The sequence below is a fragment of the Oncorhynchus masou genome, chromosome 11 (assembly GCF_036934945.1).
Source record: "Oncorhynchus masou masou isolate Uvic2021 chromosome 11, UVic_Omas_1.1, whole genome shotgun sequence".
In the NCBI taxonomy this organism is placed as follows: Eukaryota; Metazoa; Chordata; class Actinopteri; order Salmoniformes; family Salmonidae; genus Oncorhynchus; species Oncorhynchus masou.
In genome coordinates this window covers 20470667-20495849 of record NC_088222.1, presented here as the reverse complement: position 1 = coordinate 20495849, position 25183 = coordinate 20470667, and the positions used below count along the sequence as shown (strand labels likewise).

General features: G+C 43.9%; 1 protein-coding gene and 1 pseudogene across 1 annotated transcript in view; both read left to right on the top strand.

Annotated features, from left to right (window-relative positions):
• Positions 1–6415: 6415 nt before the first annotated feature.
• Positions 6416–9693, top strand: LOC135548294 (3'-5' exoribonuclease 1-like; annotated as a pseudogene).
• Positions 9694–10273: 580 nt separating this feature from the next.
• LOC135548288 (malignant fibrous histiocytoma-amplified sequence 1 homolog) overlaps positions 10274–25183 on the top strand; it is a 39402-nt gene continuing 24492 nt past the window's right edge. Inside the window, exon 1 of the mRNA XM_064977736.1 lies at positions 10274–13631. Within this exon, the coding sequence (XP_064833808.1) occupies positions 10706–13631 (2926 nt within the window). The 5' untranslated portion in view covers positions 10274–10705. The remainder of the gene's footprint in view (positions 13632–25183) is intronic.

The window sequence follows — 25183 nt, the reverse complement described above, 5'->3', positions numbered from 1 at the left end:
AGGCAGCATGGCTGGCCCTTGGATGTACACCCCGAGAGCAAACAATAATATGCATGTCAATCTCTCCTGGGTCAAAGTGGAGGAGAGATTGACTTCATCACTACTTGTATTTATGAAAGGTTTTGACGTGTTAAATGCACCGAGCTGTCTGTTTTAAATGACAAGCACACAACTCAGACACCCATGCATACTCCACAAGACATGCCAGTTCTCTTCACAGTCCCCAAGTCCAGAACAGACTATGGGAGGCGCACAGTACTTCATAGAGCCATTACTACATGGAACTCTATTCCACAACAGGTAACTGATGCAAGCAGTAGAATCAGATTTTTTTTAAACATAAAAATATACCTTATGGAACAGTGGGGACTGTGAAGCAACATCAACTTAGGCATAGACACATGCATACACACACGATAACATACACAGGGATTTTGTGTTGTAGATATGTGGTAGGGGCCTGAGGGCACACACTTAGTGTGTTGTGAAATCTGTTATGAATGTTTTGTAATGTTTTTAAAATTGTATAACTGCCTTAATTTTCCTGGACCACAACTAATGAGGATCCATAATACATACAAATACTGTTGACCAAAGTTACATCCCTAACCCCTCAAACCTGCTTCATAGGATACCCCTCACTGGCACTCAGGGCTAAAAGAATATGGATCCAAAAATGGATGTAGGAACTGCAGAACTCAGAGGAGGACAGAGACCTAGTAGTGTGGTGCCAGGAAAACAAACTCACTCAACGTGAGCAAGACAAAGGAGATTATAGTGGACTACAGGAAAAGGAGGGCCGAACACGCCCCCATTCACATCGATGGGGCTGTAGTGGAGCGGATCGAGAGATTCAAGTTCCTTGGTGTCCACATCACCAACAAACTATCATGGTCCAAACACACCAAGACAGTCGTGAAGAGGACACGACAATGCCTTTTCCCCCTCAGGAGACTGAAAAGATTTAGCATGGGTCCCCAGATCCTCAAAAATGTCTACAGCTGCACTATCGAGAGCAGCTGCTTGGCATCCGACCGTAAGGCGCTACAGAGAGTAGTGCCTACAGCCCAGTACATCACTGGAGCCAAGCTTCCTGCCATCCAGGACCTATATACTAGGCAATGTCAGAGGAAGGCTCAAACAATTGGCAGACTCAAGTCACCCAAGTCATAGACTGTTCTCTCTGCTACCGCACGGCAAGCGGTACCGGATCTCCAAGTCTAGGTCCAAAAGGCTCCTTTACATCTTCTACCCCCCAAGCCATGAGACTGCTGAACAATTAATTAATTAATCACCCGGGCTATTTGCATTGACATCCCCACCCCAGTTTGTTTTTGCACTGCTGCTCGACTAATTACCTCGACTAACCTGTACCCCCGCAAATTGACTCTGTACCGGTACCCCCTGTATATAGCCTCATTGTTATTTTGTGTTTACTTTTTGTTTTAACTTCATTTAGTAAATATTTTCTCAACTAAATGTTCTTAACTGCATTGTTGGTTAAGGACTTGTAAGTAAGCATTTCACGGTACACCTGTTGTAAGTAAGCATTTCACGCTACACCTGTTGTATTCGGTATGTGACAAATACAATTTGATTTGAGATTGCCCCATTAACAGATGACTGTTTGCTGAAGAGTTCACTGCTAGGCTATATCAAATACACCTAAAACAATTTCACTAAGGGTGAACTAAGTGAGGAGGAGAATAGTCTGATCTGCCTTGATCACTAAGAGCAATATGCTGCCTTTAAGCAGTGCTTGACTTGGGATGAAAGAAGTGCAGGAGCTATCTATTTCCATGTAGAGACCTGATTATTCACTATTAAGGGTTTATTAAGGGTTTATACACATTTTCCATGACATCTGAATGACTTTTAACCAAATTTACATAACAAAAGTAAGCATTATTGCCACTGGAAGTCTGCGGTGTCTGATCCCATGTATACCTACCATCTAGACAACAGCTCTGCTCTGCTTCGCACAGCAATAAGTATGAATGCCCTGATTTCTGCAGAGGCCATATCACCGTAAATGCTGAACGAAAAATGCAGATGTCAGATTGACCATTCAGCGCCTTTAAGTGATGACAAACTTTACTAATGAAAAGGGCTCTACAATTTGTGTGAATTTCCTTTAGCATGACCTGACATCACAAACATCATCTTCAGTTATGTTGCTCAACTACTGTGAGACTAGACTTTTGGGACTCTGGGAAGTAATGACTACCTACTTTTGTGTGTTTCTCGAAGGCATATCACTCTCATATCACAGCTGAGTAAGACACGTGATTTAGGTCATTTTAATTTTTAAGAAAAGACAAAATTCCACATTGAGAGTGTGCATTTCCCTTGGCAGCATGACCTGACATGAAACTCATACAGATACATTGCATAGACATCACAAACTCAGCTTGAACACCTTACGGCCAGCTGCTTGGACATATGTAGGGCATAAGGACGCCGTACCTTTAGCCTAATTATCATTTATGAAATCCAGAAATATAATATTTAGACTAATGTATGTATGTCAAACCCTCCCTTACAATTATGTGAAGTTATTCAACTCATTGATTGAGTTGGAGGTGTGCATGGCCACACAGTCATGGGTGAACAGGGAGTTCAGGAGGGGGCTGAGCCTGCACCCTTGTGGGGCCCCTGTGTGGAGGATCAGCGAAGTGGAGATGTTTCCTACCTTCACCACCTGGCGGGCGGCCCGTCAGGAAGTCCTGGACCCAGTTGCACAGGGCGGGGTTCAGACCCAGGGCTCAGAGCTTAATGATGAGCTTGGAGGGTACTATGTTGTTGAATGCTGAGCTATAGTCAGTGAACAGCATTCTTACATAGGTATTCCTCTTGTCCAGATGGGATAGGGCAGTGTGCAGTGTGTTGGTGATTGCATCTTCTGTGGATCTATTGAGTCGGCAAGCAAATTGAAGTGGGTCTAGTGTGTCAGGTAAGGTAGAGGTGATATAATCCTAGCCTCTCAAAGAACTTCATGATGACAGAAGTGAGTGCTACAGGGCGATAGTCATTTAGTTCAGTCACCTTTGCTTTCTTGGGTACAAGAACAGTGGTGGGCATCTTGAAGCAAGTGGGAACAGCAGACTAGGATAGGGAGAGATTGAATATGTCCGTGAACACTCCAGCCAGCTGGTCTGTGCATGCTTTGAGGATGTGGCTAGGGATGCCGTCTGAGCTGGCAGCTTTGTGAGGTTTAACACGCTTAAATGTCTTACTCAAGTCGGCCACGGAGAAGGAGAGCCCACGGTCCTTGATAGCGGGCCGTGTCGTTGGCCCTGTGTTATCCTCAAAGCGGGCGAAGAAGGTGTTTAGCTTGTCCAGAAGCAAGTAGTCGGTGTCCGTGGCTGGTTTTCCCTTTGTAGACCGTGATTGTCTGTAGACCCTGCCACATATGTCTCGTGTCTGAGCCATTGACTTGCGACTCCACTTTGTCTCTATACTGACGTTGTGCCTGTTTGATTGCCTTGCGGAGGGAATAAATACACTGTTTGTATTCAGCCATATTCCCAGTCACCTTTCCATGGTTAAATGCGGTGCCTCGCGCGTTCAGTTTTGCGCAAATGCTGCTAACTCTCCACGGTTTCTGGTTAGGGTAGGTTTTAATAGTCACAGTGGGTACAACATTTCCTATACACTTCCTTATGAACTCAGTCACCATATCCATGTATTCGTTGATGTTATTCTCAGAGCCAACCCGGAACATATCCCAGTCTGTGTGATCAAAACAATCTTGAAGTGTGGATTCCGATTGGTCAGACCACCGTTGAATAGTCCTTAGCACGGGTACTTCCTGTTTGAGTTTTTGCCTATAGGAAGGGAGGAGCAAAATGGAGTCGTGATCAGATTTGCCATAGGGAGGGAGGGGGAGGGCCTCGTAGGCTTCCCGGAAGTTGGAGTAGTAGTGGTCAAGTGTTTTAGCAGCGCGAGTACGACAGTCAATGTGTTGATAGAACTTCGGTAGCGTTTTCCTCAAATTTGCTTTGTCAAAATCCCTAACTACAAGAAATTCGGCCTCAGGATATGTGGTTTCCAGTTTGCATAAAGTCCAGTGAAGTTCTTGGAGGGCCATTGTGGTATCGGCTTGAGGGGGAATATACACGGCTGTGACTACAACCAAAGAGAATTATTTTGGGAGGTAATACGGTCGGCATTTGATTGTGAGGTATTCTAGGTCGAGTTTCTGTATGTTATCACGATCACACCATGAGTGGTTAATCATGAATAGTATTGGGGCACTTCCTGATGCCAAGAGTGTGCAAAGCTATCATCAAAGCAAAGGGTGGCTACTTTGAAGAATCTCAAATAGAAAATATATTTTTGATTTGTTTAACACTTTTTTTGGGTACTACATGATTCCATATGCGTTATTTAATAGTTTTGATGTCTTCACTATTATTCCAATATTCCAAATAAAGAAAAACCCTTGAATGAGTAGGTGTGTCAACTTTTGACTGGTACTATATATACATACAATATTTAATTAGGATAAAAAAACGAAAAAATTTGGACATTTTGAATCTAAAAACAGTTTTAAGTCAAACTCGTTAAGACCAAGTGGCGACATTGTGTTGAGCCTGTGGATCCAGAAAGATTCCCATTGAAGAAGTTTCCTCTCAATGTCCCCTCCCCTGCGTGACATCTTGACCAATTCTATTCCAATGTATCTCAAAGAACTAATAGGATGTCCAGCTTGTACAAAATGAACAGCAACCAGAATTTGTTTTGTCTCACAAGTCGGTATATTGCTGCGGTGCTCACTGATCCGGGTGTCACAACTTCTGCCGAAGTCGTTGCCTCTCCTTGTTCGGGCGGTGCTTAGCGTTCGACGTCACCGATCTTCTAACCATCATTGATCCATTTTTCATTTTCCATTGGTTTTGCTTTGTCTTCCCACACACCTGTTTTCAATCCCATTCATTACCTGTTATGTATTTAACCCTCTGTTTCCCCTCATGTCTTTGTCAGAGATTGTTTTATTGTCAGTGTAGTTTGATATTGTACAGGTGCGCGGCGGGTCCTCGTACCCATGTTTGTTTATGTACATTTTAGTGTGATGGAGAATACTACGTGGACATTATTAAAAGACATTTTGTACTCCGTTTGACTCTCCTGCGCCTGACTTCCCTGCCACCTATACACCTATGCCTGACACTGGGTTTTTAGGCTTCTACAGGTTTTCCCTATGTAAGACAGACCGCAAGAAAATTTCAATATGTAAACATTGGTTGACATGCAGGTAATCAGTCTTTTGATCGTACATCTTCATCCTGTGCAGGGGTGGGTAAATGAGTCACATTTGTACTTGAAACTGCATTGAGCACATTGGCCACATTTGTAATTACCCTCCGGAACCTTGTCCAAGAAGTTTCCCTTTTCTCCGGTGGAAAATCAAATTTGACCACTGTCTTTCACGTTTGGGGGTCTTTTAAAGGCCATACTTGAGTGATATTTAAAGATGGGTTTCAATTGTGGGCCACTATCAATGTACCAGTGCTTCCTGATAATAATATATATAATAATATAATATAATAATAATATATCCCATTTAGCAGACGCTTTTGTCCAAAGCGACTTACAAGTCGGCTGGGGCCACTACTTTTGCATATGGGTGGCCCCAGTGGGAATCGAACCCACGACGCTTGGCGTTGCAAGCGCCATGCTCTACCGACTGAGCCACACAGGCTTAATGTCTTTAAATGCCTTCCCCAATGGTGAGTATTGGGTGAAGAGTGGGGGACATGTTCTGCATTTTCTTTAACTTTTGGAAGAAGGCGTTCCAACTGTGTTAGCCCTTCAAAACGATCATTGGTATCTTTTGCCCTATTGTCTTTGTACCCCCTTTCCTTAAACCTTTGTGTGGGGTACATGGTCTGTTTCTGGTAAGAAGCATCAGAGTTGCATACTCTTCTGGTGCGGCTGAATTCATTTACAGGGAGACTTCTAATAATTAGACGTGGAGGAAAACTCACCTCTGAGGAAGGTGTTCCTGCCCGTAGGTTTCCTATTGAGGAGGGGTCTGAATTCAGCACCACCTCTTGTTCTACGGGTGTGGCTAGATAGAGTAGGCCTACAGCGCCATCTACTGGTCGCGTCGGGGACAAGTTGTTGACAACCGTAATATTAGCCTATCACTTTTTCTAACCTTAACCTCATTTTCCTAACCTGCTATGTACACAAACCATCTGTGCCGTCGACAAATCATGATTATCACCCCACCGGAATGTTTGTTTGTTTTTCACACACAATTACTTTACCAAAATTATTCCGACAACGTGTCTTGTCAGAACAAGATTGGAAAACGAATAAAACAGTGGTTTTCTATTATTATATAACGTTGATCAGCGATACACTTCGGATAAAAAAAAAAATGTCATGCGCCAAGTGGAGCACTGACGCGTGAAGAAAGCGCGGAAACAGTCAAGAGGACAGGATGATTGGCTGCCAACAACACAGTCAAGATACACCTTACCAGTATGTTAGCAACTAGCAAGCTAACCCCCCCCCCCCCAATTGGTTGAGACAATCCTATGTCAAAAATGGAGGAATACAAAGAGAATATTCAAGACGGGTGGCAATGTGAAATTGTCCTCTAAACCGGAGGAAGATGCCAAGGTTAGTAGCTACTGCTAGCTAGCTTGCAATATTGGAGTAGAAATAGAATCCAGGGATATGTTAAACTAGCTAGGAAGCTACAGTACCTACTTATGTGACTAACATTGACGGTACATTCCTTCCTATATGTCATAGTCTTGCTGCAGAGTCAGTTTGTAGTAACATCGGTGAACCCGTCCCTCAAACGTCTCCTACTCACGGCGACTTCAGTGATCCTGTTTACAAAGAGATTGCTCTTGCAAATGGACATATGAACCGCATGAACAAGGATGAGCTTCGTGCCAAACTGGCAGAATTGAAGCTTGACACAAGGTATGTAGGTACACTTGTTTCAGTTGCTAAGGAATTGTGCTGTATGTAATCAAATACCACGTTACAATCCTGTAATTAGTGTAGTGTTTCAGCAGGAGATGGCTACAATCATAATCCATTGGAGACCAGGGGCGTAATCATTAGTCCAAACTAAATCGAGATTTTTTTTATTTGACAAATTCAGGTTGGTCCCTCCCCATTCTGTTTGCTCCTGTTTTTAAGAAACGTTTTCCACCATAACCAGCTTCATGAATATGCCCCAGGATCTCTGCTAGACATGCCTCTGAAGTTCCATTCCACTGAATGTCAAATTAACCCAATTTGTGTGTGTAGGGGTGTGAAGGATGTGATGAAGAAGCGGTTGAAGAACTACTACAAGAAACAGAAGCTGTCGATGACGCAGTCTGTAACAGCGGGTGAAGCCACGGACACCTACTACGACTACATCTGCGTGGTGGACTTTGAAGCAACGTGTGAACAGGACAACCCCGCTGACTTCACTCATGAAATCATTGAGTTCCCAATGGTTCTGCTCAACACGCACACTTTAGAGATTGTGAGTGGGAATGGAGGGGGCATTGTTAGAAGCAATGCATTGTTAGGCTTGTGTGTACAATCATACAGGTCATAGATGTATAGACTTTCGATTTAACATTAGTTGTTGATGCAAATAATACACAAATGTTTTGGTATCATGATTGACACTGGTTTTACTTGTAGGAAGACAGCTTTCAGGAATATGTCAGACCAGAAGTCAACACACAGCTGTCAGAGTTCTGTGTAAAGTTGACAGGAATAACACAGGTGAGACACCAGGCATAGACATTGACTGAACTATTTTGAAGGACTTGAATAGTATAATTAAAAATACTTCACACAATGTAATGTTCATATAAGAGTTTGTAACTGCTTTTTTTTGGGGCAGAAAATGGTGGATGAAGCAGGTGTATTAATGATAACGCTAGCAAGATATTAAGTGTTCTCATTAGTATACAACTATGTGCTTTTGTTATTTCCACAGATCTTGGGACATGAGCAAGTTCATGAACACCCAGTGCCGTTTAAATCGTCTCAGATTTCCACAGTTTGCAAAGAAGTGGATCAACATCAAAACATTATACGGGAACTTCTATAAGGTTTTTTTTTTTTGTATGATATGAAATTAGCTGAAATCTCTCTAAATGTAGAAGAATGTAAGACATTCCTTAGATACACTATGTTGAGTAGAATCTTCCCTTTTCCACAGGTCCCTTGCACCCAGACCAAGCTGAGTTGCATGCTTGAGAAGCTGGGACTAAAATACGAGGGCCGCCCTCACTCTGGCCTGGATGACTCACGCAATATCGGCCACATTGCAATGCGCATGCTGCAAGACGGCTGCCAACTGCGCATCAACGAGCGCATGCACGAAGGACAGCTGCGGACTGTGCCCAGCTCTGCCCCTGTGGAAGGAGCCCCACCCCCACATACCCCCCGCAGCAGAGACTAGACCTCGGCTCTGCATCCCCTGGCTCTGAGAGTCCTGCATTAAGGCCTTTAAGCAGGCATCCCATGTCTGTTTTACCCCCATGGCTTTAAAAAAAATCATAGCACTTTTCCCACTCAATCGAAGGGTCTTTTTTTTTTCTCAATTGTGGGACTGTGTGGATAGTCGTTTAATTGGACTAGTAGTGCCACTTACCACAATGTGAATTTTGTTGCTGCCTTTTGACATCCTCTGTAGATTGCTACAGTAGGACTAAGACATATGCTAGGGATTTTCTTTAAAGACTGATTTTTAAATGTGTCTTTCATATTGTCTTAAAACCAAACATTTTTTGCTCCGAACTCTCGAAGGCTGTGTTTATACAGGCAACCCACTTTGGATCTTTTGCCACTAATTGGTCAAACGGTTAATCAGATCTCTTGCCCATAATTGGGTAAAAGATCAGTGGGCAAAATAACACATATGGGCTGCTAGTGTAAAGCTGCCAAATTTACTTGACTCTGTCTGTTAGAGGCCTTGCATGAGTTTATTTTTACAGAGCACACAAGGCTTTTAAAATTGGTTCAAGACAATTGAAGATGTCGGCTTTAAGTTTGGTGTAAGCAATGCATGTACTTTTTGATTTACATTATACATTTTTGCACAAGCTCACATGCGAACAATGTCTGAACTATTTAGCTATTGTCTTAATTTATTTTATTACTAATAAATATGTATTAACTCCAGTAATTATACTGCCTTGTTACAAACCATACCAAGTACAAAAACATTTTAAGCAACTAAAATGTACTTCTATTTTTCTATTTTTAATTTCCTGATACTGGTAATTATATAAATGTATATTATTATACTGCTTAACTAGTGCCTGTTCTGGTTAATAGTGGGTGATCATTTTTAGCCTGCTTTCTTCACTTTCTGGGGGCACAGTATAGTTTAAAGGACTTTGACAGTTCTTGACATGTATTGTCTGTCTGGTTTTTGTTGTGCTGATTTTTATAATCGATTTGAACTTGGACTCGATATACAGTGCCAATTGATCGATGGATAAGGACAATTGTTATACACACTAGCATAACATTTGCATTAAATCTTTCATGTACAATTGGTACAACTCCTAACATTTCTAACACGTCTGTGCTTCATTGCATCAGGTTCAAGATAATTGGTTTTGTACATAACAAAAAGGACTAATCAAATTTCTACCATAAGCGGTAAATCTAGGATTTCTAGTTAAATAAAATACATTTCAACATTCTATACAATATGGTGATGTAATGGTTTTGCTAAACCCGGTGCAGTCGCGTCATAGCCATTAGATGGAGACAAAGCAGATAACGCGCCGAAAGAACACGCACTGTTTCCCATCAAGAGAAAGTGGTACGTGTTTTGTATTTGTCCCAGTGAGTCATGTTTGCACCATGTAAATTTCAATGTCTGCTACTGAAAATAACCTTTTCGCAGAGAGAGATTTTTTTATCTTCCGCAATAACATATCTGGTGTTCGATCTAAATAGCATTGCATAATCTACATTCTTTAAACTCTGGTCTTTTTCTTCTAAAATAATTTTATATCCAATCTGACCAGAATTATTATGGAAAAATTAGCTTAATATAGAATAATACAGGTAACTTTCTCAACTCAATGGGTGTGGAAAATATATGTAAGAAAAGTGATCTAAATAAAAAGGAAAATACCTCTCGCTCTAGATAAAAGACATATTCCTTTATTTAATATTATAAATGTTCTTGCCTAGCAATAACAATACATTGTCATCATGGGCTGTCAATCGAGAACTAAACCAAGTAGACAAAAAAATCTGACGCAGTGTTAATCTAGGCGTTGCTGCTGTTTCACTCCCCCTTGAGCAGTAAGGACTAGTTTGCGAGAGATAACAGGCAGAGAGATGAGCGAGGCACAGGGATGAGACATTAGTCGCTGTTTGAGTTCATGCCATTTTTTTGATAATAGGACGCGATTGGATGCCACGATACTAGAGAATGTGCTGGCGAGGCCAGCCCAACCGCCTGTGTTCTAAAATGGATTTGAAATTGCGGTAGGTTTCCCTGTTCATTGTGCGGTCCGCGGCCGTAGATAAAGATGCGTGAAGCACTGCTGGCCAAGTCCAGTATTGATTCGATTGAAAAGCATGATGTTTTCTTGTTCTGGCTCGAAATGGAATTACTGTCGTTTTCTCTGTTGTTTGGATTGTTCATGATAAGAACACTAATCGATGACACAAGGGCACCTAGACCACCATATTGCCAGGAGAATTGATGATTCCTCCCAATGAAAACAAGGTGTCGGTCTGCAAAACCATGGGGGACAAGGATAACAATCTCAAAACGGCTAAATTGTGGAGAGATGCTGCTCTCCGCTCTAGGAAGCTGCGAAGCAACCAGCGACAGCTCACCCTCTGCTCCCAAAACAGGGAGAAGATCATTCTACCTGAAAATATAAGCGATATAGAGGTACTCAATCTGGGCAATAACTCGCTGCACGAGCTACCAGAAGGATTGGGGGCAACCCTCACAAACCTGCGTAGCCTTGTCCTCCGCAGGAACAAATTTGTCACAGTTCCTTTTGTGGTGTTTGAACTGGGTCCTCTTGTGGAACTGGACATGAGCCACAACTGCTTGGGCCACTTCTCTGAGGACATAGGCCTGCTGAAGGGGCTGAAAAAGCTCTGCATCAGTCACAACAACATCCAGTACCTGCCATCACAGATTGGGGCACTGCATTGTTTAGAGGAGCTGGACATAAGCTTCAATGACATATGTGATTTCCCCAGGTCCTTCTCACAGCTCAAGACGCTCCGTTCTCTGGATGCTGATCACAACAAGCTGAACCAGTTTCCCCCAGAGATTCTTGCCCTCAGTGACATGGAGGAGCTCGACTGCTCTGGTAATACGTTTGCGTGTCTACCAGAGGACATCACTAAGCTGCAGTCCATCAAGAACCTGTGGCTCAGCAGCATTCACATCTCCACGTTACCAGACACATTCTGTCACCTGCACAACCTAGAGAGCCTGATGCTGGACAGTAACAACCTCACAGCTCTGCCTCATTCATTTGGCAACCTGCAGAGACTTAAAATGGTCAATCTATCCTCTAATGAGCTTGAGGAGTTTCCCCAGGTTATCCTAAACATCACAGGACTAGAAGAGCTTTACCTGAGTAGAAATAAACTGTCTTTTGTTCCAGAGGAGATAGGCCAGCTGCGTAGGCTGGCAAACCTCTGGTTAGACAATAATAACATTACTTATCTGCCCGACTCCATTGTGGAGCTAAATAGATTGGAGGAGCTTGTTTTACAGGGTAACCAAATAGCCATTCTCCCAGATAACTTTGGAAAACTTTCCAAGGTAAACATTTGGAAAGTGAAGGATAACCCCCTCATCCAGCCTCCCTATGAGGTCTGCATGAAGGGGATCCCCTACATCGGTGCTTATCAAAAGGAACTCGCACATTCCCAGCTGGCTGTGAAACCCAGGTTAAAACTGGTCCTGATGGGAATGAAAAACGCTGGGAAAACACAGCTCAGGCAGAGTGTTGTGAGTGAGCAGCAGGATGCCAACTCTGCTCAGGGGAACAAAGGGGTTGATGTGACTAACTGGGTAGCGGACGCCGATCGCAGTCTTACATTTTTAGTGTATGACCTGTCAGGGAAGCCAAACTATGACCTCATCAAACCTTTTTTTCTCTCACCTGGTGCTCTGTACATCCTCGTTGTGAATCTGAAAACATACTCACCCAAGAACTTTTACCCCCACGTGGGCTACTTCCTCCATCTCCTCAATGCCAAAGTGCCCCACGCTGTGGTCTGCATGGTGGGCACGCACACAGACCTGTGTGGAGACATGGAGGTGGAGGGGAAGAACCTTGATATCCACAGACAGATTTCCCTGCAGGAGAAGTGGGACACCCATTGCCTGCGGAGCCTTGTCCACCAGGTGGACCAGGCCCTGGAGCAGGGCTACAACATCCGCACCTCCAGCCCTCACATCCTCTTCTACGGCGTCACAGACAAGAACCTGAGACGGAAGAAAGCCCAGCTGCAGTACATGCTGAACCACAGGCTACAGATCCTGTCCCCTGTCCTGTGTGTCAGCTGCACAGAGAGCCAGATAAATATCCAGAGGCTGAGGGAGAAGCTCATGTCAGTGGCTGACCATCGCGACATCTTCCCCAACCTCCACCGCGTGCTGCCCAAGTCCTGGCAGATGCTGGAGGAGCTGCACTTTAAGCCCCAGGACCTGTGGCTCTCATGGTGGGACTCGGCCCGTTTGGGCCTCCAGGCTGGGCTCACAGAGGACCGCCTGCAGAGTGCCCTGTCCTACCTACACGAGAGTGGGAAGCTACTCTACTTCGAGGACAGCCGGACACTAAAGGAGTATGTCTTTCACAACCTGCCACGCTTCATTGCCATCCTCAACGTCTTCTTCCAGAGGGATGAGTCCACGCTGCTGGAGAGACTACTGTCGGACAGTGAGAAGGGGGACAAGAGGAGGACCAGTGTAGTTATAGATGGAGAGAACCTCAGGGCTACCCATCTACAGCACCAAGTGGAGGGCTTCCTCAGCCACGGCCTCCTGCCTTCTAACATCATCCGGCTGCTCCTGAGACCTCTCATCCAAACCCAGCAGGACCTCCACCTCATCATGGAGCTGCTAGAGAAGATGGGGGTCTGCTACTGCATTAACAAGCCCCGCAGCAAGCCTCTGAACGGGGCCACCGTCTGGTACAAGTTCCCCAGCTATGTCAGCAATGAGGAGCCCCATGCCGAGGCCTGGGTGAACGGCAGCTCAGTGGCTGCTAGTCAGTTCTTCTCTGTGGAGCAGCTGCAGATTGAATACAGCTTCCCCTTTCTCTTCCCTCCTGGACTGTTTGCACGCTACAGTGTGCAGATCAACAGCCATGTGGTGCAGCGGTCAGACGGGAGGCACCAGATCTTTGCCTATCGCGGTAAAGTGCCTGTGGTGGTCAGTTACCAGCCGGCTCGGGGCAGGCTGCAGGCCGAGTCACTGTCCATAGCCAGCCATGCCTCCCTGCCAAATATCTGGACTGCTTGGCAAGCGATAATCCCACTGGTTGAGGAGCTGAATGTCCTTCTGCAGGAGTGGCCCGGGCTCTACTACACTGTTCATGTACTGTGTTCCAAGTGCCTCAAGAGAGGGTCACCCAACCCACACACCTTTCCGGGTAAATATGCTGTCCCTTCTCTTTCTGACCCCCCCACCCCTCAGTTACCAGGTGTTTAAAATCATGACATTATGGAAATATCTCATGGAAGGGACATCTGATACATTTTATTGGATGAAAGGGAATAATTAAATGCTAATAACATTTCTTCCTATTATAAATGTCTAAAAACAATCTCAAGCTTTGATTGAGAAAGAGAAAACCATAATGTACATTCATGCACTGCTCTTGTTCTATATTCAATAGAAATAGAAACAGGGGTTTGTTGCTGTGGGTGAGAAGATTACATTTACATTTACAGTTAAGTCATTTAGCAGACGCTCTTATCCAGAGCGACTTACAAATTGGTGAATTCACCTTCTGACATCCAGTGGAACAGCCACTTTACAATAGTGCATCTAAATCATTAAGGGGGTGAGAAGGATTACTTATCCTATCCTAGGTATTCCTTGAAGAGGTGGGGTTTCAGGTGTCTCCGGAAGGTGGTGATTGACTCCGCTGTCCTGGCGTCGTGAGGAGTTTGTTCCACCATTGGGGGGCCAGAGCAGCGAACAGTTTTGACTGGGCTGAGCGGGAACTGTACTTCCTCAATGGTAGGGAGGCGAGCAGGCCAGAGGTGGATGAACGCAGTGCCCTTGCTTGGGTGTAGGGCCTGATCAGAGCCTGGAGGTACTGCGGTGCCGTTCCCCTCACAGCTCCGTAGGCAAGCACCATGGTCTTGTAGCGGATGCGAGCTTCAACTGGAAGCCAGTGGAGAGAGCGGAGGAGCGGGGTGACGTGAGAGAACTTGGGAAGGTTGAACACCAGACGGGCTGCGGCGTTCTGGATGAGTTGTAGGGGTTTAATGGCACAGGCAGGGAGCCCAGCCAACAGCGAGTTGCAGTAATCCAGACGGGAGATGACAAGTGCCTGGATTAGGACCTGCGCCGCTTCCTGTGTGAGGCAGGGTCGTACTCTGCGGATGTTGTAGAGCATGAACCTACAGGAACGGGCCACCGCCATGATGTTGGTTGAGAACGACAGGGTGTTGTCCAGGATCACGCCAAGGTTCTGAGCGCTCTGGGAGGAGGACACAATGGAGTTGTCAACCGTGATGGCGAGATCATGGAACGGGCAGTCCTTCCCCGGGAGGAAGAGCAGCTCCGTCTTGCCGAGGTTCAGCTTGAGGTGGTGATCCGTCATCCACACTGATATGTCTGCCAGACATGCAGAGATGCGATTTTGGTCATCAGAAGGGGGAAAGGAGAAGATTAATTGTGTGTCGTCTGCATAGCAATGATAGGAGAGACCATGTGAGGTTATGACAGAGCCAAGTGACTTGGTGTATAGCGAGAATAGGAGAGGGCCTAGAACAGAGCCCTGGGGGACACCAGTGGTGAGAGCGCGTGGCAGGAGACAGATTCTCGCCACGCCACCTGGTAGGAGCGACCTGTCAGGTAGGACGCAATCCAAGCGTGGGCCGCGCCGGAGATGCCCAACTCGGAGAGGGTGGAGAGGAGGATCTGATGGTTCACAGTATCGAAGAAGCCGATAGGTCTAGAAGGATGAGAGCAGAGGAGAGAGAGTTAGCTTTAGCAGTGCGGAGCGCCTCCGTGATGCAGAGAAGAGCAGTCTCAGTTGAATGACTAGTCTTGAAACCTGACTGATTTGGATCAAGAAGGTCATTCTGAGAGAGATAGCGGGAGAGCTGGCCAAGGACGGCACGTTCAAGAGTTTTGGAGAGAAAAGAAAGAAGGGATACTGGTCTGTAGTTGTTGACATCGGAGGAATCGAGTGTAGGTTTCTTCAGAAGGGGTGCAACTCTCGCTCTCTTGAAGACGGAAGGGACGTAGCCAGCGGTCAGGGATGATTACACTTTAGGTTGAAGTTCTATCAGTCAGTGGGGATGGAGGCTAAACAAGGTGAGGTGGGTTCCAAGCCCCACCTCAGAGACAGAAATTGGCCTCGTAGCTGTCTGTTCTGGGCCTCCTGCTGAGATCATGGACAAGTTCTGACATGGCTGTGTAGACTGAGAGTTGCCATGGCAATGCAACTGCCTTTATTTTCTTATAATGTGACTAGAGTACAATAGATCATACAGCATGAGCAAGCCCATAGTCAGCTCTTTGTTATGATATAAACGATGCCATCCTGACATCCGTAGGTGTGTGTACACACATATGGCAAAATCAGTAAAGATTTCCCTATTTGTGCTGTCAGTGGGAACATTGTGTACATTGTCTCAATACTATAAATGAGAATTTTGCTGTGATATCATCATATTACCTCCTCAGTGTGAATAGAGTACCTACTCCTTTTCCTCCCCCTATGTTATGACAGAAAGTCTGCCTGACTCTGAGATAATCTTTTTTAAATATTTTTAAAATCTCTTTCCATTTTAAATAGGCCTTTTCATGCTGCAGATCTTGTTTGTATCTTGTGCTGAAGCAGTCTAGTGCTGGAGCTATGCGCCAACCAGGATTGTTGAGATCTCGTAATTTAGGTGTGGCCCTGAATTGAGCAGGCACAAGAATGACAGCTGAGTTTCTGCCAGCTGGATGGGTAGCTGTATCCACCCTATTTCCTGGCCTTCGTCTTATTTCTTCCTCATTTTCCCTGTGTCAGCTCCCCACATACTCTCGTTTTCACGCTCCGCTCCCCTCCCCTCATCCACCTCGCTGGTCCAGGGAGCGCTTTGGCGGTCTTTGTGGATTAGTTCACGTCTGCGCCGTTGCTGGTTTGAATCATTAGACACGAGGCAATGCTTTTTCAGAGCTCTTCCACTGGCATGCCTGGGCTTCCGGAGCAACTGTCAGTCTGACTGGTTTGGGAGCCGGGACACAGACCAGCCCCTACTATACTAATACACTGGAGCTTAGCTAGGCACATAAACTGTCTGGTAGATCAAAGTGAGGCAGTTCTCTGGCAGATACATCTAGTCTAACTAGAAGAGGAGACATGGGAGGAAAATACATACAACACATTGTGCTAGTATGCCCTTGTAGTTTGCCACATTTCACAAGTCACAACATATACTGAGTATACAAAACATTAAGAACACCTGCTCATTCCATGACAGACTGACCAGGTGAATCCAGGTGAAAGCTATGATCCCTTGATGTCACTTGTTAAATCCACTTCAATCAGTGTAGATGAAGGGGAGGAGACAAGTTAAAGATGGATTTGTAAGACAATTGAGACAGTTTATGTATGTGTGCCATTCAGAGGGTGAAGGGGCAAGACAAAAGATTTGTGCCTTTGAACAGGGTATGGTAGGTGTTACATTCCCAGCAAGAAAACCAAAAATGTCACTCAAACAGAAGAGGTAATTAACTAAGAGTCACTGACCAAAAACCAAACAGGTGGGGTTTTAAAAGTGGTTCTGAAAGATACTCATGGGGTTGTCCACTGAAAGTTGACGAGCAACAACATCTGGAACCTAAAAGACACCTACCATGAGCACCCACTAAATATGCCCAAGAAGAGCAAAATAAAAACCCCACACAAAACTTAAAGACAGGAAGATAAATTATTGTTTGTCTAGCAATAAGAATAGGGAAAGCCAACTAAAGGTTTTAACCTCTTACATCTATGGGGGCGTTATTTCATTTTTGGATGAAAAACATTCCCGTTTTAAACAAGATATTTTGTCACAAAAAGATGCTCGACTATGCATATAATTGATAGCATTCGAAAGAAAACACTCTGGCGTGAGCTTCAGGCAAAACCAAGATGAGCTGGCATCCAGGAAATGACAAGGATTTTTGAGGCTCTGTTTTCCATTGTCTCCTTATATGGCTGTGAATGCGAGAGGAATGAGCCTGCCCTTTCTGTCGTTTCCCCAAGGTGTCTGCAGCATTGTGACGTATTTGTAGGCAGATCATTGGAAGATTGACCATAAGAGACCACATTTACCAGGTGTCCGCCTGGTGTCCTGCGCCGAAATTGGTGCGCAAAAGTCACCTGCCAGTATTTTTCCATGCGATACAGAGAGGAAAGCAAGCTTCCACGAACTGCATATCAATGGAGATATGTGAAAAAACACCTTGAGGATTGATTCCAAACAACGTTTGCCATGTTTCTCGATATTATGTAGTTAATCCGGAAAAAGTTTTACGTTGTAGGTGACTGAATTTTCGGTTCGTTTCGGTAGCCAGACGCAATGTAGAAAACGGAACAATTTCTCCTACACACAGAAGGAAAAACTGCGCATTTGGTATGTAACTGAAGTCCCTCATTGAAAACATCAGAAGCTCTTCAAAGGTAAATGATTTTATTTATTTGGTTATCTGGTTTTTGTGAAAATGTTGCGTGGCTACTCAAAATGCTATGCTAGCTTTGCATACTCTTACACAAATTAGTCAATTTCTATGCAAAAGCATATTTTGAAAATCTGAGATGACAGTGTTGTTAAGAAAAGGCTAAGCCAGACACATTATTTTAATTTTATTTGCGATTTTCAGAAATCGTTAACCGTTATGCCCTGAGGCTTTAGTCACAAACCCGGATCCGGGATGGGGAGTTTCAAGAAGTTAACCCTCAGTCTCTCAAGACAACTGTAGCACTGGGCCAGCCACTCTTAAATTGCACCTGTACCAGCACAGGTGAAACACCTTCCCTCTAACGAGATGGCCAACCAGCACAGGTGTACTATAGACTGACTAACGAGGTGACACCAATCAGTGCACCTGACGTGCTAACTTACAACCTGCAAGTATAAAATGGAAAAACCAAGGCCTGTAACATAGGTGCTGGTTTGTGTCAAGAACTGCAACACTGCTGGGTTTTTCCACACTCAGCAGTGTCCTGTCTGTATCAAGAATGTTCCACCACCCAAAGGACATCTAGCCAACTTGACACAACTGTGGGAAGCATTGGAGTGAACATGGACCAGCATCCCTGTGGAATGTTTTCAGCACCTTGTAGAGTCAAAAGGCGTGGACAATTCAATATTAGGAAGGTGTTCCAAATATTTTAATACTCAGAGTAGACAGTAAGTTTAGCAAGATGATTGTGAACTGTTTTGGTGTACTAAACAGTTGCTTTTAATTTTAATTGTGTAGTAACTAGATGGTGATGGCTTTGCTCATGTAAATGTACCACATTTCATGGCATGAATCGTTGGAATTTCTGCTCGATAGGAGTTAGTTACTTAACTACAATCTAGTCTTTCTGCTTGGCCAATGAAGTAAGGCTGGATGTGCTATCATACGCTGATAGTTTGGCTTGAGCTGAAAAGAAAACTGTTTCTTTAGTGTCTGGACCAGAGAAACAACCCTGCCATTATTTGGAAGGGTCAAAGCATTTCCTCTACTTTGTCGGCAACACATTTTTGCGAGGCAGCAATGTTATGGCATCTAATCTCTTTTATAAAGTTGAATGTTTATTCTTCTACAGTACAACTGCAACTTTCTCGACATTCTCTCTGTGCCCACTTCCATCCACACCAAGGCCTTCTTAGTTTATCATCATAATGTACTTAGCAACTCTGTCAATCTGGATACTTGGGAGACTTTGACCCAGTGAATGGGGTGGGAGAAGGAACAAAGGGAGGTGAATGTTTTGTTGATGGAGTGGGGGGTGTAATGTGTTACAGGTTAGTGATTGGAATTCAAGGAATGGATCTTTAGCACTGTAGCCTACTCCCGACCCTCACCAACTGTAAGCTTCATAATTTAGACTGGCCAATATCTGAACTTGAACAACTGGAAGGGTGGACAGAGCTTCAAATATATGACGCAAATTGATTGTAAATTGGAAAAAGGGTATAGATTGTCTTCAATCCTTACAATGTTGGCATTCATTTAGAATGTTGCTGTAAGATTCATCAATGTATCCTAAATGAAGATCCCTCACTGATTCTCCCTTGGTTTTACGAGGGAGTTTGTTTTCATTGAGGTCCTAAGCCCTGGTATAGGTGGTAACCATAGAGATGTCCATTGTAGTATTCTAATTCCTAATTCTATGGTGGTAACATCCTCCCTTGAGTGTTATCCTAGAGAGTTTAATGAGGGATTTATCTGAGATTTGCGTTGCGACAGGATGTGCTCGTCTGTTTGGCAGCTCCCTGAAGCACTTGGAATGCCCCACCCCCACCACTGTTCCCATGGTGTGTGTCAAGACCAGGTTAATCAGAAGCAAACAGTGACTCAAGTACTTACTTTTGCAGGTGACTGGCTCTCAGCTGCACCTGTCTATCGCCACGGACTGTGCCCTGTTAATTGGAGCAACTCAATGGTTGCTGTTAGATTTCTCTCATGCATGCTGTCTGATGATTTCAGTTCCTTTAGAATGTGATGTGTGTCCCTTTGCCCCTGCTTTGTCCCCGTAAAGACATTTACATTGACTACCTTTTCCACAACCTATTTGTCCTCTGTTTAGCTGCACAGCTTTTGATCTGTTATTATATAGACATATTTTTGGCTGCTGCTGCTTGTTGATTCACTTTTAGGGCTCCTCTCTCTCCGTTTGACTGAACATGGCAGGCTCTTGAATACACTCATTCTTCTGTGAAATCTATAGAGAAGACCTCTATTGCAATAACCTTTACTTGCATCTGTTTCCTGCTAAATCTCTGAATCAAAGGCATACATTCCTGTTTCTATTCATGACCTGATCTGCCTCTGTATGGCTGGAAAAAGTCTCAGCTATGCAGATCTCTTTTCCACCTCCACGATGTAACTTCTCCAACCTTATGGTGTGTGTGTGTTAACATATGTTTGTTGTGTAAGCGAGAGAGAGTCTGTGCTTGTGACTGTGTGACTGCATTTGTTAAATGACAGAATGAGGGTTGTGAGTGAGGAGTGGTCCTGTGTAGCTCTGTTGGTAGATCATGGCTCTTGCAATGCTAGGGTTATGGGTTTGATTCCCACAGGGGACCAGTATGAAAAGATATGGACTCACTACTTTAAGTCACTCTGCTAAATTACTTAATTAAATGTAATTAGTAGTGCTGTTAATTACTTCCACACACATCCAGATTGGTTCATTGCTGATCTGACAGTTAATAACAGTTATCGTGAACTGAAAGGATGTGATAGACTGTTCAAATAGCCCTAGTTTTGGTGGAATTGTCATTGACCTCCACCTGGGGGATTTCATAGGAAAAACAGTCCTGCTTGTTTATGAAGGTCATTTGGTGAGTTCTTTCTGGTGAGCAACTCCTGTGTCAGATCAGATGTAGATTTGGTCACTGGTGCTATTTATGTTTGTAGGTTATTGGAACAGTGGATATTTTGGTCCCATTGCATACCTTGAGCTTAAAAATGTTGCTGTGTTTTGAACTGGGTGTTGTAGACCTACAGACAGCCTGATATGAAAAGGTTCAACTTCAGACCCAACATTGGGCTAGTTTGTATATAGGGTCCCCTAGACCTGTTTTGTTAAGTCATCACCCTGTTGCATCATTCAGGGTCATTCATGTGATGCTGGTGTTGAGTACAGCATCCACATGGGGTTAACCTGAGGACAAGGGTGTCCATTATGAAATCGTGGCACCTGGACATTCAACCAGCAGCATTTTAATTTACCAGACATTTGAGAAATGTATCAGACCCATATGCATTGGGTGCATAAATTATTATGGCATCCACCCATGGTGCTCAGAATAACAAAAATCACATTTTAGATTATGGTAATTCATCTTAACAGAACATGCAAGTCGAGGATGTAACAAAGTGCGCTCGTTTTACCGAATTCTGATGCAGACTTCGAAGATGTTAGCGTAACTGTCCACATTTACTTTCCCTCGGTCAACAACATGAGTAATGAACAACAAAATCACTAGCTCACATCAATCTACTCTTCTCCCACAGTAGAAAAGTTGACCTATTCTATTGGTCAGCTTGTTGAGAAAGAAATAGCCTATTTCAGACAGACTCTGGGACAGTTGTGGGACGATAGAACCTAAATTCATACAACCAGTAGGCCTAGGCTACATTAAAAAAAGTTAAAAAGCAATGAGTCTGATGCAACCGATCAGAACATTTAGCTTAAAATGTTGATCAAATATTAGTTCTTCACATTATAAGCGCAGCAATGCTCACAAGGCCATAATCTATGCGCAAATGTTAGTTTAATAATACAATTAGCAGGAAAACACTGGTGTCAAAGTACATGAGAGAAATAGGTTACTGATGAAGCCTGCCTTTGCATTTCAATGGCAAATTGGAAGTGTGCTTCAGTTATTCTACCGCTTGAGAAATGGGCCTAAAAGTAGTATCTCTTTTTAATCGCGGCCATCAAAACTATTTTTAACACACGATTGCAGTTTTAGAATTGTTGTGCAATGATTGGGTTCATAAAAACGCTGTCAGACAGATTTTCCGCTCAAAGGCGCTGTATCTTTATGCTGTGTATGTGTGATAAGTTGCATAACGAATATATACACACGCAGCAATTTAATTCCACTAAATTATACAAATGAACCCATAGACCGATAAGTATGACTGGTTAAATATACGTATTTCCATCAATGAATTGGCAAAAAAACATTATTTCTCAATGGGAAAATTGGTCGTGGAAGTTTTATTTATCGGCTTTTCACAAAATAAAATAACGGAAACCCTGCTGAGGACATGCCCTGGAGCTTTGCTGGAGGTGCGGTATATGTTTCTGAAAAACCGAGCAGATCAAAGTGTGTGTGTGTGTGTGTGTGTGTGTGTGCAGATATCCGAGCTGCCGTCAGTCGACCCTGAGTGGGAGACGTGTGAGAAACCAGAACCTGATCTCTGGCTGGACGCCCACGGTCTGCCCTTTTCCAGTACAGTACCACAACCTGCTCACTGCCTGGCCAACTGCTTAGTACTCTGAGAATAGCTGTACAGTAACATTACAACAAATATATTTGGCCCGCTGGCCTATCAGCTTGACAACCTGTGAACTACTTAGCATAAATGGTGCAATTACATCCCAAGATGTTAACCAACATAGATGCATTTAATTGGCAGACCATGGTGTATTTTCTTACATATCACTGTTGCACCTTGTTTTTAGGTGCAACTTCAAAGTAGGATATGTAAGAGGTTGGTCTTTTGGATAAAACAACTCTTTTGAAATCATATTTATGTCCTTGTCCTTTTGACTTTGTGGTTACCAGGTTGAAGTATAGCCTACAGTTGAGGGGCAGGGATCCAGGTGAATCCTCGAGCACTTTCCTCTCTTTGACTCACTACCGCTGAGCAAGCCCCTCTAATCCAGTTAGGAGATCTGATAGGATTAGGCAGCTAGTGAGAAGTGTCCTGCAGGTGATTGGCCAAGAAGGCAAAGGTGAGATGGTTAGATAATCACAGAAAACACACTCATAGTCACATAGATACAATCACACACGTACACACACACAGAAACAAACACAAAAGCCATTTACCCTAAAGCTATTTACATAGTGTAGCCTCACAGCCTCCTCCTCCCACACCTTTAGTGGTATAATAGTTAGACAGTTTTTCCTGTTTAATTGCTGCACTCTTTTGTATTATGAAAGAGATGTGATTGGCTGAAAGACTTGAGGCTGCCTGCCCAGTAACGATGGTATGAAGACAACTCCGTTCACTGGAACATTTGTTTGGACGCTATTTTAGTTTAATTCTGACCTCTTTTTTTGTTGAAGTGAATATGAAATCTGAAGTCTTTTCACTGTGGAAGAGCTAGCCGTTTTCTGAGTATGAATAGCGCGGAGTCATACATGCCCCTAGGGCTCCCTGCTTGCCAGTTATTACAGTCTTAGTCTATCCTCCTCCTTCCATCTAGGAGCATAGATCAGTCTTACAGTCATCATGTATTGTTTTCTCACCACATGGCAGACATTTTAATTGGGTTTCTTACAGGTTCCGTACATCCCCTGGGGAATATCCTGAAAAAGCTTAGGCCAACTTAAAATAACTTGGTGTGCTTTACCCCAGGAGCCATAGAAGACTGTGTCTCATTTTATGGGTGTGTGTTGTCAATGTAACCAAAGGCCTCCAAGAGAAAGTAAGACAAGTCACAACATTTATACCTGTCACAGGAATCACAGAGAAGATGTCAGGATCGGCTAAGTTTTATTGTTTGTAAATTGAGCAAACCACATTTAGAAATCTTGAGGAATATGTAGCTGTCAGTACCAGTAGCTTTATTGATTACATGGATTGGCAATACAGAGAGTATTAATGAGGCAAAAGTTGAAATCCTGTCGGTCAGTCTCTTGCAAGCTCTTGAGCTGGGACTTCCCGGCCGGTTACGACTGAGTGTTTTACCAATAAAAACATTCTGCTGGTGGAAGTGCTGGGAAATGACACAGCTCAGACACTCTGGCCAAGGACTGATTGCAGGGTCAGGAGGAGACAGACTCCAGGCTGGGGATGATTGTTGCCACACAGTAACTGCCAAGCACAAGGAACTCTGGCAGAATGAGCCAGAATCTCACAACCAAAGTAAAGCTTTTTTCGGGAAAGTTCCATGGACTGGAGATCTGAGAGTTCACAGACTAGACTACAAATACACATGAAGTGAAGAGTATTGATTAATACAAACTTGGTATGCTGCTGAAGGGCCTACATTAATGTTTAGTTGTTATATCTAGTGAATGTGGGTCAATCACAACTGTTGAGGCAGAGACATAAAGGTTGCCAAAATAAAAGGGAAAAGTATACCTAGTCAGTTGTACAACCAAATGCATTAAACTGAAATGTGTCTTCCGCATTTAACCAACCCATCTGAATCACCAAAATAGTGTCTTAATAGGGCGTTGGGCCACCACAAGCCAGAACAGCTTCAATGCACCTTGGTATAGATTCTACAAGTGTCTGGAAGTCTATTGGAGGGATTGGACACCATTCTTCCACAAGAAATTCCTTCATTCGTTTTTTGTTGTTGATGATGGTGGAAGCGCTGTCTGAGGCACCGCTCCAGAATCTCCGATGCATTCAAATGGGTTGGGATCTGATCACCGAGACAGCCATGGCATATGTTTGACATTGTTTTCATGCTCATCAAATCCTTCAGTGACCACTCGTGCCCTATGGATTGGGGCAATGTCCTTCTATGGCCATTGTAGCCAAAATAATGGCCTGTCTAGCATTTTTATACATGACCCTAAGCATGATGGGATGTTAATTGCTTAATTACCTCAGGAACCACACAGGTGTGGAAGCACCTGCTTTCAATATACTTTGTATCTCTCATTTACTTGTGTTTCCATAATTTTGGCAGTTACCTGTAGCCATCATATTAGTGGCAGAAAACCTGGGGGAGGTTCTGTATTGATGGAGAGGTTCAGATGTTTTGAGTTTCCTGGCTCAGGGACAAGCCTGGAAGTGAAAATGATAGAGCTCATATTTCCCCTCGTGCTGCTGTGACCTTCTGAGTTGTCTTTCTCTGTTGTGTGTGTATGTCTGTGTGTGACATGAATGAGCTGTTGACATGAAAGAAGATTAGGCTGTTTTGCTTTGTTTTTAACTGTGTAGCCATCATATGGGTAATGGTCTTATGAACATCTCTCAGTAAATATGGTCTTCTGATGACCTTACATAGAGTTAAATAGGGCAGCAGAGGTGTACCTACTAAGATTGTCTTCCTGTACAGCTCATGCTGAAATGTTC